This window comes from Melospiza melodia, chromosome 2 (assembly GCF_035770615.1).
Source record: "Melospiza melodia melodia isolate bMelMel2 chromosome 2, bMelMel2.pri, whole genome shotgun sequence".
Lineage (NCBI taxonomy): Eukaryota > Metazoa > Chordata > Aves > Passeriformes > Passerellidae > Melospiza > Melospiza melodia.
The window spans coordinates 119948356-119965111 of record NC_086195.1 but is presented as its reverse complement, the minus strand read 5'-3'; the positions used below and the strand labels follow the sequence as shown (position 1 = coordinate 119965111).

The window sequence follows — 16756 nt, the reverse complement described above, 5'->3', positions numbered from 1 at the left end:
ATCGTTTTTCTTCATCATCCATTCAATCACCCTGCCACTGGATCTGTTTCATTAGCATGACCTGTATCTGCATTGGAAGCCCACTCGAAAATCTTTTTTGAGGTCATTTTAGCCTGGCAATGACTCCACACTGTGTAGATAGTTATGATGACTACCTGTGACCAAAAGGACCACTTGTATCCAACTTTTCTTTTTATAGCATGTCCCATTTTCCTCCTTTCTCTCCTTTAGATTTATTTTCTCTCTAATTGCAAGCTGGAGTATTTCTGCTAAAGGTAGGAGATTGGTAACCCTACCACTTAAAAACAGTTTAGGCTGTTCATGAAATTGAAAATGAATGCACTTGAAGTTCTTAAAATTCAGAGAAGGTAGTTAATGGTAGGTGGTCATCTCCATCATGCTTCTCAAGCAGTGCTGTGTGCAGCTATGATCTTTATTTGCCTTTCAATCCCAAACAAAATCTCACCGCTATGTTATTCCTATTCCTTACATCTGCTTAGAAAACGCCTTGGGTGATGCCTGATGGCTCTTCTCAGATACATAATTGAAGAAAGGGAAACCCTGAGGAAAAAAGCCCTTAACCATGCTTAACTTTTTGAATTAGATGCTTAGGAGTCTTTGACCCTAAGGATGATCTCAGACACATCCCAAATAAGATAAATATTCAGGAAGGCCCTTGAAAGTATCAGTTTTTTATTCTCCAGCCTTCTTGAATTTCTCTCCTAGCTTAGAGTATTTTGTGTCACATTTCATGCAAGTTGTAATCTCCAAGGGGAGAAAACCATTCAAGCATGCTGTGAGGCTCTTACTTCAGGCTCTCAGCAATTTTCTCCTTCCTCTGAACACTTGTGTATATGAATGAGACGTATAGATATTGTCTGACTAAACAAATCAAATCACCAGCTACCTCACGGAAACTACAGAGGTAGCTTTGCATCCCTGCTCTTCAAAATGTCAGGGTGTCTTTTAAATATTATTGAAAGTCTGTTAGAAATGCCATCCAAGGTGTTGCAGCTTGAAAACAAACACATGAATCTAGGGAAACAATTTTGATAACTTTGTCCTAATTATCCACAGTTTAGGAATAAGAACTCAGAAGGGTACACATATAAACTTGTAAAATAATAGATATACAATTATAATTTTACTTTATGTGCTTGGTATACAAGTACATAAAGGTGTATATATATATATATATATATATATATATATATATAGCATATATGTAACATAACAGCACATATATTGTTAGAATACACTATTTCTGTAAGAAGGGACTTACAACAAAAATTTATTCCAACTGCCTGACCACTTGAGGGCTGAACAAAAGCTAAAGCACGTTAGTTATGTCCAGAGAAATGCTGTGAGGAACAAAATCAAAAGCCTTACTAAAATCCAAAAAACTGCATTCATTGCTTTCCCTTCTTCCACAAGACAGGTGACCTTATCAAAGAAGGATATCAAATTAATTAAAGAGGACTTTCCCTTTGTGAACCCATTTTGACTGTGCCAGAGTTCCTAAAGCTCTGTAAATCTAGGAACCCTGAGAAATCTGGGAACTCTAAAGGAAAAATCTGTGTGTGAACAAGAATATATTAAATCCATCCTAAATCACATTTAGAAAAATAACAGCGAGTTGCTATGTCTTAATCTGTACCTGAAGTAAAATATAATTTGTGGATAGTCCACAGAGAAGCAAATTATTGGGGAAAATTATTTACAGAAGAATAAATTTTCTGAAAATCTATACATTGATGGATGGTATACAAAATGAGTGGCTTATCAAATTAATGAAAACAGGAAACATCTGTGGGAAAACCTGTTAACCTTGTATATGAGTCACATAAATTAATCACAGAAGGAATCCTCAAAGTTGACATAACTAATGTCTTACGTTATGTGTATCAGACTCCATCACACAGTGATGAGTTGTGCCAAAACTGCTTTTTGTCCAAGCTGGGTGTGCAGAATTGTGCATTCTGATATCCCCTACTGTGAACTACTTGGAATGTCTGTATCAGATTATTCATTTTAAAGGGAATTAAATTTCCCTTGCTGGTGTTTTGTTTGATATACCACAAATGACACATCTGTAATTTGCAGGTTACAGAGGGATTCCTTCTACACTACTTTCACAGTTCTTGAAGACCCTGTGGAACAACATGAAGTTCTAAAGAAATATAAAGGAAGAGTTTGGAATCAATTTTTTTCTTTTCTTTTCTCACTTTCTTTTCTTCCATGTTTTCTAGCCACCACTGAGACACAGCACATGGTTCATGAAGAAATCTCAAACAGCCTAAGAAATGGTGAGAACAAGCTCTCAACAAGGTGAGAGTGCTTGCAATTCCCTTTGGGCATCTCTAATTATAATGTACTCTTCATTAAAAATGGCAACAAGAGTTCACTGAACCTGCATTCTTGTGATTAATTGCCATGTTCTCCTAATCTTTTATTGTTGTTTATACTTCTGTCTTCATGCAACTGATTATGCTGTACATTTGCACCATTCAGAGAGTAAAAGGAGTGACACAAAGGGTGAGTTTACATGATGCAATGGAGCCTTGTGGAGATATTTCTGAACTAGTGCTGAGCCAGGCTGTGTGCTGGCACAGCCCAGAGATGTATGTCACTAGAAATTCTCATCTCAGAGCTATAAGGAAGCCACATCGAGCGCAACAGCTCTGCCTCAGAAGGATTTGCTACACTCTATGAAGAGCTGTGGAATCACAGTTTTTCTGCTTCCACTTAAGCTCATGCTGTTTCCAGGTGGTGAAAAAATTACAGGCAGCTTAGTGCAGGTGTCTCTCAGGAACACCCTTTGAGTGTTCCTCCCAGTACGTGATGCCTGTATAAATATCAGATACTGGATTTCTGCTAAATCCTTAAGGCTCCTAAACATATCTTTAAAATTACCTATCTCCACTGACTAAGCATTGATGTACATTAAAGAATCTACTGAGCAAAGCCCCCATAAAAGTCTCTGCAGCTCAGGAGGAACAGAAATTTTGAATTATCCAAGATAACTTGCCTGTAGCAGAATTGTAGCTTGATCCACTTTGAATTTACATTTGTCGTTAAATTATTTCTGATTTTCCTTTGATGATTGTAGGTAAGGTAGTTAGCAGTTTTAGGTGCCTATTATTGGACATCCCAACCTGAGACAGACATCAATAAATTGATTTTTGGAGAAATTGCAAAACAGCTATCTCTGAAAACGGGTTAGTCCCTCAGGTACACTAGAGTGGATGGCTTGGAGAGGTGCACACTTCATCGAGTAAGAAACTGGCTGGATGGCTGGGCTCAGAGTGTGTTGGTAAATGGAGTCACATCCACCTGGTGGCAGGTCACTAGTGGGGTTCCCCAGGGCTCAGTGTTGGGCCCAGCCCTGTTTAATATCTTTATCTATGATCTGGATGAGGAGATCAGAGGCCCCCTCAGCCTCTTTACAGATAACTCTACTTTGGGTGGGAGTGTTGATTTGCTGGAGGACAGGAAAGCTCTGCAGAGGCACCTGGGCAGGCTGGACCAACGAGCCCAAGGCCAATGGTGTGAAGTTCAACGAGGTCACAAAAACACCATCCAGCACTACAAGCCTGTGTAAGAGTGGCTGGAAATATATCCAGCCAAAAGGACCTGTGAGTGCAGGTTGGCAGAGTTTGAAAATGAGCCAGCAGTGCCCAGGTGGCCGAGAAGGCCAATGGTGACCCGGCCTGTGTCAGCAATGGTGACCTGGCCAGCAAGGCCAGGGCAGGGATGGTCCCCCTGTACTCAGCACTGATGGGACTGCACCTCAAATCCTGTGTTCAGTTCTGGACTCCTCAATTCAAGAAGGACATCAAGGTGCTTGAGCATGTCCGGGGAGGGCAACAGAGTTGGTGAAGGACTTGGAGCACAAGTCTTACAAGGAGCAGCTGTTCAGCCTGGAGAAAAGGAGGCTGAGGTGAGACCTTATCACTCTCTACAACCACCTGAAAGAATCTTGTTGCAAGTTGGGGGTTGGCCTCTTCTTGAAAGCAGCAAGCAATAGGACAAAAAGGAAATGGCCTCAAGTTGGGTTAAGGGGAGGTTTAGATAAGCTAGTAGGAAAAGTTTCTTCCCTGAAAGGGTCATCAGGCCTTGGAACAGACTACCCAGGGAAGTGGTCTCTGTCCCTGGAAGTACTAAAAAATTTGTAGATGTGGTGCTTAGTGGTGGACATGGCAGAATTAGGGTAATGGTTGGACTTGATGACCTTGGAGTCTTTTACAACCTTAATAAATTTATAATTTTATGATTCTATGCATTTGCATAAAAAATTGTGGCACTGACATGCCAGCTTAATTTCTGGGGAATTTTTTCAGAGAAGCCCTGACTTTCTGTGTTGTTAGAGATCTTTCTTACGTCTTCCTCTTCTCTTAGTTTTCTGCTTGCTACACACTTGCTCTGAAACTCTTCTGTTCCTCAGTTTCAAGCTTTTAGTTGCAATTTAATGCTATTTGCACTGCATCGCTGCCCAGAGGCCTAAGTCAACACTGGCAAGGCTCCTACTGGCATGTTATGTTAATAACCACTTGGTTTTGTTCTCAGTCAAAGCAATTTGTTCCAACAACTGGGATTCATCCTGCTTTTCTTAGTGAGTACACAACTACACCCCAGTACAAATATTAAAGGCCTAGATCCTTAAAAATAGAAAGGTAGGAACCAGCATCATCACTGCATCCAAGCCAGCAGCTGCAGGATCCATGGAGCAGCTGCCTGGAACAAACTGGACACCAGACCTGACTCCACCATCACAGGCCACTGCTCCTGAGGGCAAATTTACATTTGCTTACTTCTGATTGAGGATTTTGAGCATCCAAACATCCCCCTGCCAGCTTCAAATATTCAGACTTTTCAGCAGACAATTGTGGAAATTTTGGCCCACCCTGGCATGTAAATACTGCAGGAAAAAAATCATGCAGATAAGGACTTGCAATATACTGCATTAATTAATACACAGTAATGGGAATTAAGGTTGCAGAGAGCATGCTTGTCTGTAATGCTGTTCTTCAGTACAAGCAAAATATGTCCCTAATATTACATGCATTTGTATTTGGCACCTCAAAGACGCATCTCTAGAGTATAAGCTTGGCATTTTGACTGCCTGGGAAATTTCAGAATAAATACCTCCAGACAACAACAACAAAAAAATGCTACTCACAGGCAACAAAAAGTAGTATTTTAAAATCTATATTTTTAAAATAAGTCTGTGAAATTTTACAGTCATTTGCATTTCAAGTCTGCAATTAGATTTAAAAAAGGCCACAACTGCAGCTGTGACAAGTACTCTATTATGTGAAAAAAAATCCACATAAATAATCCTCTTGTCCTTCAGTAGCAGCTCTGATGAGAAGGAATTTTAGCGTAGCACTCAACAATTGCCTCTTCAAGGTTGTTTTCATTTTTGATACTGTATGAATGGTAAACCAAAAAGAATTGGCATCCAAACAAGATGTGTATTTAATTCTACAAATTGCTCTTGGTATTGCACATGACCCTTTTCAGAGCATCTTCTCAGGCTTTTAGGATGAGCTGTAGAGCATCCCCAGAGCCGCAGAGAGGCTTTTCCTGGCACACAGGGTGATATGGCATCCCATCAGCTCCATCATTATTCAGAAAGAGGGGAGAGGAAGGTTTCTATGGGTGGCCATCCATCAGTTCCCCTGGAGCTGGGAGTACACATCCTCCCGGGAGATGGAGCACGGGGCAGCCAGGTGTGCAGGGCACTGCTCTGCACTTTGGCCGGTTATTGCCATTGCCAATGGTTTCCTCTGAAGTTCATTAAGGGTGACATTTGTAAGCATTTTTTATACTTAGCTGAGTTGGCCAAAGGAGGTGCTGAGGTTTGATACAGCCCTACCCTGAGCACCTGGATTCATGTATGGACAATTACTTCAGTTTTAAACCCCCAAATAATCCAGCATTTAAAGTCTCCTCCTGCCAGCATTAATGCTAATGTTGTAACAGAGGTGTTTAAGGTCTGAGCCCCAAGACCTCGTGGAGGAAATGTGGCATCTTGGAAAATATCCATTGCCTACACCAGAAGGCAAGTGGACACAGCAGGGAAAAATGAATTACAGACACAAAAGATGAATAAAAGTAAATGAAGAGCTAAGAACTGGGCAGGGAAAGAGACTGATGATTGTTATTGGGAGAGTGTGTTGAAATGACACAAGAGAGGACATGATAAGGAGGAATAAAAACAGTAGGAACAGTATATAATAATTTTGTCATTTATGATGCATAAAGAGGGTTATTATATTTTTTTTCTGCAAGAGGTGAAAGACTAAGATGGTGGTCAGGGGAGAAAAGCACACAATGTGACTTAAAATAACTGAACTCATTTCGGTTTATCAAAAGGAGGGTTGAGAAGGATGTGATTTCTCTCTAGAAATATATCAAGAGTAAATGCCAGATGGAAAAGGGCTATTCGAGCTAGAGGGCAATTTTGGCAAAAGAGCAAAAGGGGAAATCAGCCATAAATACTTTCATCCTGGGGAGCTTTCTCCCCATCTGAACAGCAAGGGTGTGCACTGTCCTCTCAATTGGTGCTACTGGGGCAACATCTGGCATTTAAAACTGGAGCCTGATTACTGCATGGAAAAGTATCAGTGACAGGATTGCCTGGTTTTGGCAAGGCAGGATGCTCATAATGCTCAGGTTTTTGGGAAAAGCCAATGAAAATGGAAATGAAGGGAGAATTTGCTGCAGCCTTTTTGTCAGCTAGCAGTTATCAATAAGATTGAGTGTACTGAAAATTTCCACAGTTGGCTTCAACCTCACCCAGCCAGTCCCCTGAAGCTCTTACCTTCATGATTTACAACCATTTTACAGTGGAAAAGAATGCACATCTGTGAAGACCGTGTTTCAGAAGTTACCAACACATTTTCTTATTGCAGCTGAAGCTACTAAATATGCTTTTCAAAATCCTTTGACATGCCAGCCAGTACTGAACTCCAAATAAATGGCACCTAAATAAATATTAGACAGAAATTCTTCTAAAATTGCTAAATTTTTGGCAGCATGAAGGTAGCCCCTCCTTGGAGGTTCTCCTTCATTTTGGGTGTTGTGATTTCTCTGTTCTTTGAACCTCTAGTAACTCACTCTGAGACTGCTGGACTGGTGTCAGTGGGCAGGAAGCAGCATGAGAGCCAGGCAATGTTTTTAGTTTTGTATTTAGGAAAGTTTCTGGCCAAAAGTTCTTCATTTCCCAAATTAGAACTGTCCTATAAATTCAACATGGTTCAACACTGTTAGGTCTGGGTAAACATTTCCTTTCCAACAAAGCATGTAAAATGTCTGATTAAACATCAATAATACTGTAAATATTATATCAACATTTTTATTAACAAAGAATAATAAAATTCCTATCTGTTCCAGTAGGACACCAGCCATCTTGAGATGAGGAGAGTTTTCTGACCTGCCAGATGTGCTCTGTTTCCATTTTTTTGGTGGTGATTTGAAGGATTTTTCATTCAGTTTAGCATTTTTTTGCTAAGGGGCAAGCATAGGTTTTGTAGACAACAGTGGACAAACAAAAACTGAGCCTGGTTGTTTTTCACTTCAACATCAACAATGTAGTCGATTAAACTAAAATCACAAAAAATCCTATCCATTCTGTCAGTGCAATTCCTGGTTTCAGTCCACTACTGTGTTTTGATCTTTCCTATACTCATTTTATAGTCTAGAAATTTTTATATCTTGATCTTCATATAGTCAATTAAGATGTAAATTTTCCAGCAGTCTGGTTAATATTAATTTCAGGTGGTATGAAAAGCCTGTTGAAACCTCTGAGAGCTTTTCTTTCAACTATAATGGGCTTTGGATCAGAACTCATAATAGCAGTAATTTGTTTGAATCTATTCTTGCTAATGAGTGATTAGCAGATGCTTTTTCCCCTCTTTACCTAACACTTGATAAACCAGAATCCATGAGGAGCTGTGTACTAAATAATGGTGTGATTTTACAAGCCTCAAATTGCTTTAGAAAATAGATTTATAAATCATGCACATAAAGGCAAAGGATATTGACAAATTCTCTGCTATTAAAGAGGTGGCTTGCTGTGCTTTATGTGAGCCTCTCAACAATAAAGTGTTACCTGTCATGGGGCACTGGGAAAAACTATCAAGTCTTTATATATATTGGTGTCTCCTTTCTGTTTTCTTTTATTTGAAGTGATTTACATGTCTTTGGTATTTCAGCTCAAATTTCCTCTTTTTAAGGATCAAATCCTTATTTAAATGTTGTTAAACAATCGTTCCTTTGTGCAGAAAGAGAGTTATGCAAAGGAATTACTTGTTGTTATTCTCTAAGTCACCTTTCAATCCAAGCAACCTTTCCAAAACTGAAAGATACCAACTATCAGGATTTGTTCTACTCGACCTTTCTTGATATTTAGGCATCTGGCTTTCCAGCTCAAGTAATCAAGATGATAATTAAACCTACATCTTTGTGAATGTCAAAACTGTCATCTGCATTCAGGATGTTACAGGTCTGCAAGAAATCATGATCAAGAGAAATTTAACATCAGTGAGGTCATTAGCAAATTGTTCCAGCTTTGGCTTCACCAAAAACTACCTTGTCAAAGCAAATGAGATACATGGAAGCATTTATATTAACTTCCCCTATAGAATACCCAATCAGTGTTGTTATAAAATAAACATATTTGTCAAATAGAACTATCAGGAGTGTTTTAAATAATGCCCAAGCTGTTGTTGCAGGTAATGAGTATTTTTAGGATGTTTCACTTCTAATATCTTGCACAATGTGCAGTTGTATATTCATTTATAACACCAATTAATTACTTTCCTGCTGCAAATTGTATTTTTAGAGAAACCAACAAAACCCCTCTATGCTTCACATTAAAAATGGAAAATGAAATAGTAATTCAAAAATTAATTAATGATGCAGTAGCTTCCAGCTTAGAATAAGACAGTCAGGTCCGTTAAGTTCATGCAAAAACATGTCTTGAAATTGTTCCCATTTGCAAATGAAGTAATGTCACAGTTTTCTTATCACCAAACAATCAGAAGTAATTTTCTTTCCAATAGCCAATGTGGTTCTGAGTTTTCAGCCAAAGCTGTGAACCCACACTTGGCTCTGATACCAAAGGGAGGCAACCATTGTTTGTCATGATATGGGGTCACTCATATCACAGGATGTGTTCTGTCGTCTGCACTGAAACTGTTTCATCCAAAACATTATAAATATAGGCAAGTGTAGGAATTATTTCCATTTCCCTGGCATTATTTCTCTCTCATGCTTCCTATCACATGCAAAATTCAAGCACAGCAACTCCAGCTGCAGAGCAGCATGCAACAGCACTTCTGTGCACAAGTTTCCTCTGCTAAAATCTTACTTTGGAGATGGTTTTGCAGCTAGTTGAAGAAATGAAGCTAAAAATGTTGCCTCGGAACTCCAAATGTGTGCTTTAAATAGCCAGGATGATAGTATGTATTTTCACGTGTTAAAAATAGGATTTGCAAAGATGGAAGGACTAACTAGATACCTCAGATAAATGTGCCATGTGAGATGGAGTGAATTCAGTCCATGGGTCCTCTCCTGTGGCAGGAGAATTGTACAGCTCTGCAGGGCAAAGCTGCACATCCAGTGTGCAGTGGCAAGAGAGTGTAGGGAGAATCCATGCCTTGAAGGCACTCAGAGACATGCCTGGCACCCAAAGCCTTTTCATGACAGGAGACTCCCCTCTATCTAAGATGCAGTTAGATGTAGTGCTTTTGTCAGCTCTTTACATCAGAGGCAGATGCCTAAAGCACTTGCCCAAAGAGTGCTCTGGGTCATGTTCCAGGATCATTCTCTGCTGAGCTGGAGTTTCCATCAAAACTCTCCAGCTGCTCAGCCAAGAAGAAAGACCTTTGAAAGCAGGAGGAGCACACGTGCCTGACTCCAGCCTAGGTCTTGGCCAGCTTGGGTAGGGAGATTTACTGTGCTGGTTCCTGCTCCTGCCGTTGTTTGTGCCTCTCACATTAAATACCTCCAATGGAAAACAAGATGTACAGATTGTTGCTAGAAATTTAAAATACTTCAGCACTTACCTACATTACTTGTGTTTTGGACTGCAAACTCTTAAGAGTAGCCCTGGGCAGGAAATTTTGTACCAAATTACTTCTGTCCCTGTAGATTAAATTTATTACTTGAAGCAAAATGTGAGCCTGGGTGAACGGAGAGAGGTTCTTAATTGTCTGACAGTCTGCAAATTCCTCTTTTTCTAGTATTTTTCAAAGAATGGGAAAACAGGGTCCCTTGTGGCAGTGCTGGCATTTTAGGAGAAGGTGTGAAGCAGCAGCTCACTGTTAGACTAATTATAGCATCTAATCTGTGAGAGACTCTCTAACAAGCAGAGGATTTAATGGTACAGCTGAGCAAGTCAGCACTTGGCAGCACACGCCTGCAGGTCTGGGCTCTCAGCAGGTGGATGGTTAACCTAGGGCAGGGGAAATGCAAACTCTGACCTGTGGTGTGCATGAGGGATGGAGGAAAGGCCCAGGAGGGCAGTGCTGGGCAGATTTAAAGTGTTTAGAAAAACTCCCCATGCTCTGTCCCAGGTATAAAAAGCACCAGCATCTGGAGACAAGTGTTCTAACCCTTGAAGGCTAGAACATAACTGAAATATATTTAAATACAATGTTAGAATGAATAACCTAAAGATTACCATGATGTATCTTAGCCCTGAGTCCACATGCTGTTTGCCAGTGTACCTTCTGATAGCTGGGGTAACAGCTCCTTTATCTCCAGGTTTTTGCAGCAGGAGCAATAACAGCTGAAACGACCCAACTGCTGGTGGCAAGCTGGGGGATAATTCAGAGTTAGCCTAAGGCTCACTCTGGAGTTAAAGGAATGATCAGTGCCTCCAAGGAGGGACTCAGAGATGGGGATCTGAGCCTTTCTGGAGAGCTCAGTGTAGGGAAAACCCAGAGAGGTGCTCTCCCTTTGCCTTGCTGGAGCTATGCCAGTGCAGGGCCACTGTCTGGGTTTTCTCTTGCCATTGGGGAGAAGAAAACGTGCAAACCTAAATTAGGCTGCAGTTCTGGAACAAAGACATACAACAGTGAATGCTGCAAAGCTAAGGGACATTGTCCAAACAAATGTTGTGCTGGCTTAAGCATTACCTTAAGTTCAGTTAATTAGTGATTTAAACTTTGGCTGATTTTAGGGGTAGTTGCTTTTTATTTTTATAGTATTACATATTCTATCTACATAGCTTTAGTTTTCAAGTACAAGTGATGCTGTATGGTTGGGAAAACTGTCAAAAGGTTTGATTTTCTGAATGTGTATGTCAGAGTCCACAAGTCAGCTCTCACAAGCTATAAGGACCACATAAATTAAACACCCACGATCTGAAATAATTCTTGTAAAGCCCTGGCCCTGTGTTTGGAGGAGTTTGAAGGCACTTATGAGAGATTTCTTTGTTCAAAAGCAATTCAAAGAAGCCTTGAGATCTCCACTGGTTTTAGTTCAGTTTTCAGCTACTGCTGTACCTCTCTTAGCAGGCGGCACTTACTGTTGTGACAGTATAAAACAAACATCTGTGGAAACAGTCTTGATACTAACAGGACCATAATGATTTGGAGAAAAGAACCCATCATTTCTACCAGAATCTGAACTCCTTTGATATAATGAGTAGTACTTAAGCAATTAAATAGTATTTATCCATTCATCATCTCCAATATACACAAATAAATGCATCTCTTAGCAAATATTCCCAATCACAAAACTAAGCTTGCCACAAGGTTAATCTCTCCTACTCTACAATGCAGGCTGGACTAGAAAAAATAGATCTTAGATGTTACTTACAACCTGGGAAGCATTGCTAAACAGGCAGAAACATGCTGAAATAAGAGGGAGCCTTCCTTTTGATTTAAAAGGCCATTACAACTATGGTGCTGAATCTCTTTATCTGCTTTTAAAATTATGACATGTATCATTAGCTACTATGAGACTTAAGCAAGCATATGACAGCTTGTTCCTGCTTTCCAAATTTTCAAGGTATTTTTTGGTTTTGGGGGAAGGGGTTGTAGCACTAATATCAAGGTGTCTTTAAAATGCCCTTTCATAAAATTCTCTGTATCCTGACTCCTCTAAAATAAAAAGAACAATAAAAAGTTTAATGAACACAGTTCTTGATTACTGAAACATATAAATAAACATGGTCTTGTTTTGATATTAAAAACCTCTTTTGTGTCCTGGGTAGAAGCAGACTTTTTCATACAAAGCACAGATCAAACTTTTTGCTCTCAATTGGCAGTGCCACAGCTTGAAGACAGATTGGTTTGCTATTAAGAATCTTGCTAAGTCAGTGGATGTAGTTTTTCCTTCTTCCTTTATCTATTATATAAAGCACTAGGAAATATAGTTGTTCAATGCTCCAGAATCCATCTTCTATTTGTGTGTTGTTTAGAAAATGCTTCCATATTTGGTCTTTTTCTGCAAAATGTGTAACACTAATCATCACATGCTATTTAAGAATAAATTTGGCTAAACAGTCATCACGCTCCCTCCATTCCCAGAAAAAAACCCCAATAAAATAATTTTTAAATCCTTTTTAATAAATTAATATTCATTCATCAATATTTTCATAAAGCATCTCTTCATCATTCCATTTTACTATTCTTTTTTTTCACTGCAGAAGAATACCAAAAATACATAGCTGTGCCATAAGCAAAAAGAACTGGGTTTTACTTTATCTTTACAATGGGATGAAATCAACTTGGAGTTAAACCACCATAATATTTCTACTGTTTATTGACCCTTTGGGCTATAACAGAAGATAGTTCTATTTTTCCTTTTTTAAAATGCCTTTTACAAACAAATTATGTTTAAATGTTATTTATAGTAGTGTTGAGTTACAAAGGAGTTAATTAGCTATGAAATACAATACTCTGGTGTGATTTAATTGAAATTACCATTTTTAGTCTTAAAGCAATCTATGGTTAAAATAATATACTGCAGCTAGTGCACAGGGTCAAGAGCCAGAAAATGGGAGGTCAAGGCAAACTGCTCTTAACACGTGGTTGTACGTGTGTGTTTTTGTGTGTAAGAAGTCGTGCTGGGACTGTAGGAACAGAATTGGCAAAAAAAGGCACAAAAAATGTGTGTGTAAGATGATGAAGTACTAACCTTAGGTGAGATTTTTCTGGCCTTTTTCAAGTCAAACCAAGACTTGCATCTGTTCAAGGTTAAAGCTGTTTGTGACTAAACCAATGAATGTGAAATCTTTTGAAAAAGCTGAAATGTGCAACTGCCTACTTTTTGCAAGGACGGGCAAGATGGGGAGCACAGTTCCCTGAAGGGGGCTGCAGTAACGTGCTGCCCTCCAGCAGTGCAAAGGGTAAGAGAGGGAGAGAGTCCTCAGAGACTCAGCCTCTTGCACGTGCAGGGCCCCGAAAAATCCACACTGCCTCTTTGCTCTGTGCAGAGAGTAATTTTCTGCCTTCTTGGAAATTCCAGTTGAAGCCACTGAAGAACTGATTTCAGTGGGATTTGGAATATACATTTCTATCACAACTAAAAAGTCACTTCTTATTGAAGGTTTCTGCCTGGCCATGTGATTTCTAGGAGGTGAGGCTTGAAGAAAAGGGAGTGCTGAAGTTAAATCATGAGGACAGGACCATTCTCAAATCCGACTTCTTAGGGTAGCTCTTTTAGGGCACTTACAGGAAGACTTGCCTGGGGATAATTTCAGTGGGGAAATTTTTCTAAAGCAAAGCCTACCATTTATAATTTTTATTAAAAATCAGATAGTTTTATTTAAACATATTTTGCTATTAAGATAAAAACTTAAGAGAGGTTTTCAACTATTCTTTCTAATATGTATGTTGGGAAGGCGTTAATTGTTAGTCACTTTGATTATAAAGGTGACAATGTGCTCTATAATCCCTTCACAGTCTGGAGAGATATTGAAGAGCTCACAATACATTGCGCTTTACCAATGGGACTTAATACTGAGGAGCTTTAAAACACCAAGTTTTTCTGCTCCAGCTATACAGGTTCCTTTGAGGCTCTTCATGTTGTGTAGTTGTCTGCAGACACGGTGCTTAAAAACTGCAGCTTCAGCCACTGTGCACCCTTGCCAAGGCTGCAGCGGGACTGCGGTGCGGATCCTGCCCAGGCAGCAGCCGGGGCTCCGGTGAGCGCTCCCGGCTGGGATCGCACTGCAGGGATGCCGCAAGGCAACTGCGCCAGCCCGTCCATGCTCAGGGAGCAGCCTTGGGGATGGAACTGGAACACCTTTGCACACCAGGCAAATCTGCACTGGAATTTTGGTCCAGAGCAAAGTTTCACAGTTCAGCTGCAAATAGGGGTGGGAAGAGTAATGGGCCGTGCACGGCAGCAGCCCAAGTATCGCTGCTCTACTCACAGGTAAATCAAGTCCTGGCGAGAACAGGGGGCAGTCGTTACTGAGCCAGGGCAGCCTTTTCACTTCCATTCATATTTGGTGGTTTTGCTAGATGCATATCCACACATATTTTTGCCCATAGAAGTCTCCAGCTAGCATTCAAAGCTCTCTGTCAAAAAATCCCATTGATGTCCACAGGAATTTCGCATGCAGAGAACTGTCAGGGCTAAGCCTGAATTCTATTTTTTTTTTTTTTATCTATTTATGCTACTGTATTTGTTATTTGAGAATGTATGTGATAGAAACACTGTTTACAAAAAATATATCTTCTTTTCTTTAGAAAGATTTAGTTCTGCTAAATAACAAATTAGGTTTACAGATCTGAAATTGGCATACCTCGATGACTACAATTTACTAGACTGAAAAAAGTTGGAATCCCAGTGAGGGAATGAACTGGGATCAAATCTAAAATGGTCACATTTGCATGAAGGGTATGTTAGAACACAGTTAATGCTGAAACAAAACATACTCTTGTGATCTGTGATGGCAGCACACTACCTTGGTAAGTGTAGGCGTATACTTTCAGTATATAAATAAAATATGAAAATGCTCCATTACTGAATCAAAGTATCAGAAGTGCTCTATTTGCTCAACTCTAGAGAATAAAAAGTTATAACATCACAGAAACAAAAATATGACATAACATGCGGTCACAATAGCAAGCACAGGAAAGAAAAATATTGAGAAAATATACTTATATGCATATTATGCAAATATATTTTACATTAACATACAATGTTATAAGAATGTTAAATAATATGAATGCATGTTTAAAAAAGGCTACAGCTAGGTGATTTCATGTTGAAGTAACAAATAACCTGAGACATCTTCTATGCTTTCACTGGAATAACAATCTTTAAATCTACAGCAGATGTAGAGCACATTGACAGTAGTTGAATTCTCAGCTAAATTATACTAGAAATGTGCTGTTCTTTTTCAAAATGACATGGCAGCTGGAATCAGTCCAAGGGAAGGAAAATGTGCTGTACATTTACAGTACTTACAAAAGATTCATGTCACTGTTGATGGACACTTAAAATGCTTGTTTGAAATATTATAAACCTGTATATGTCTCCAAAGACCTACAACACTCCCATGATCAGCTCGCTTACTGCAGAAGAGAAAGCAAGAGATCATTAAAAACTATGTCCATCCTGGACTGGGAAAATATGACATATATAAACCCAAAAAAATTTAGCAAAGAAAAATAAATTTGGCTTGATGAAATGGTAGTTGATGGATCTGCAATATAAATACTTACTTTAACTTACCAGTGTAACTTTACTGCTTTATGATTCGTGTGTATGGCAGCATTTACAAAGGATGTTACTAAATACTGACTTTATACATGATTACAGCTGTTCAAAAATTTCTATGACAATCAAGGTTTTGTAGTGATAATATACAACACTTACTTTCTCAAGGCTTGCTTCTTTGATGACACCTGCCTTTCAATTTAAAAAGTTCCTGTGAAGTGCATTCTATGTTAAAGTGTCCATAACCTCAGAATGAATGTGTTCATGTGTGTGTGCATACATGTATTTTTGCTTTGCAGTATGTGCTTTAAAGTACACACAGTTCTTTGCTACATGTATTCACACATACATGAGTATGGTCTACATAGTAAAAGTTCATATATATATTTTTTTTATATATAAATATATATATAAATATATATATAAACTCTGCAGGCAAGTAGTACTTCACTTGTTATAGTTGAAGTCCTTTAAAAAAACTAAGTCACTCAGTTAACATAGTATAGCCAGTAAATTAAATTGAAAAGAGAAAATGTGAATGGAAACACCATTCTTGACCATCTGTCGATGGCATTCACATCTGTTAGATCGGGGATTTTTATTTTCAGTTGCGAAGACCTTCTTCGTAAATGGCCCCTCTTGCTGTGGGAGCCTGTTCTTTCTGACGAACGCCTTCCCAGGCTTTCACGATGTGAGCTCTGTTTTCTGTACTGGATTCCTGAGTTGTCAAAGGATATGGTTGAATTTCGGGCTTCTGTAACACTGGTGGTGACCTCGTTGCTTGCCACCTCGTTGTGAATTTCAAGCGATGTTAGCAGAATGTTTCCATGGGTGTCCACCTAGGGGGAAAAAATAGAAACATAAAGTCTTTCAAAAGACTTGACATCGATGAACGGAATGTGGGTGTATGTAAATCTCCAAACCCATACATACCTAGAAAAATAATGTAATTATTTTTAAGCATGTGATAATCTTAAAAAAGAAATGGCACTATTCAGCTGCCTAAAATTAGGCAAGTACTTAAATACTTTTACAAACAGGGTTATCATCATGCTACCAAACATCC

The 16756-nt window shown here is 39.2% G+C and overlaps 1 protein-coding gene across 1 annotated transcript in view; it reads right to left on the bottom strand.

Moving 5' to 3' along the window:
• Positions 1-12563: 12563 nt before the first annotated feature.
• The window catches only part of GABRB3 (gamma-aminobutyric acid type A receptor subunit beta3), a 115864-nt gene continuing 111671 nt past the window's right edge, over positions 12564-16756 (bottom strand). Inside the window, exon 9 of the mRNA XM_063149732.1 lies at positions 12564-16529. Coding sequence (XP_063005802.1) covers positions 16179-16529 — 351 coding nt within the window. The 3' untranslated portion in view covers positions 12564-16178. The remainder of the gene's footprint in view (positions 16530-16756) is intronic.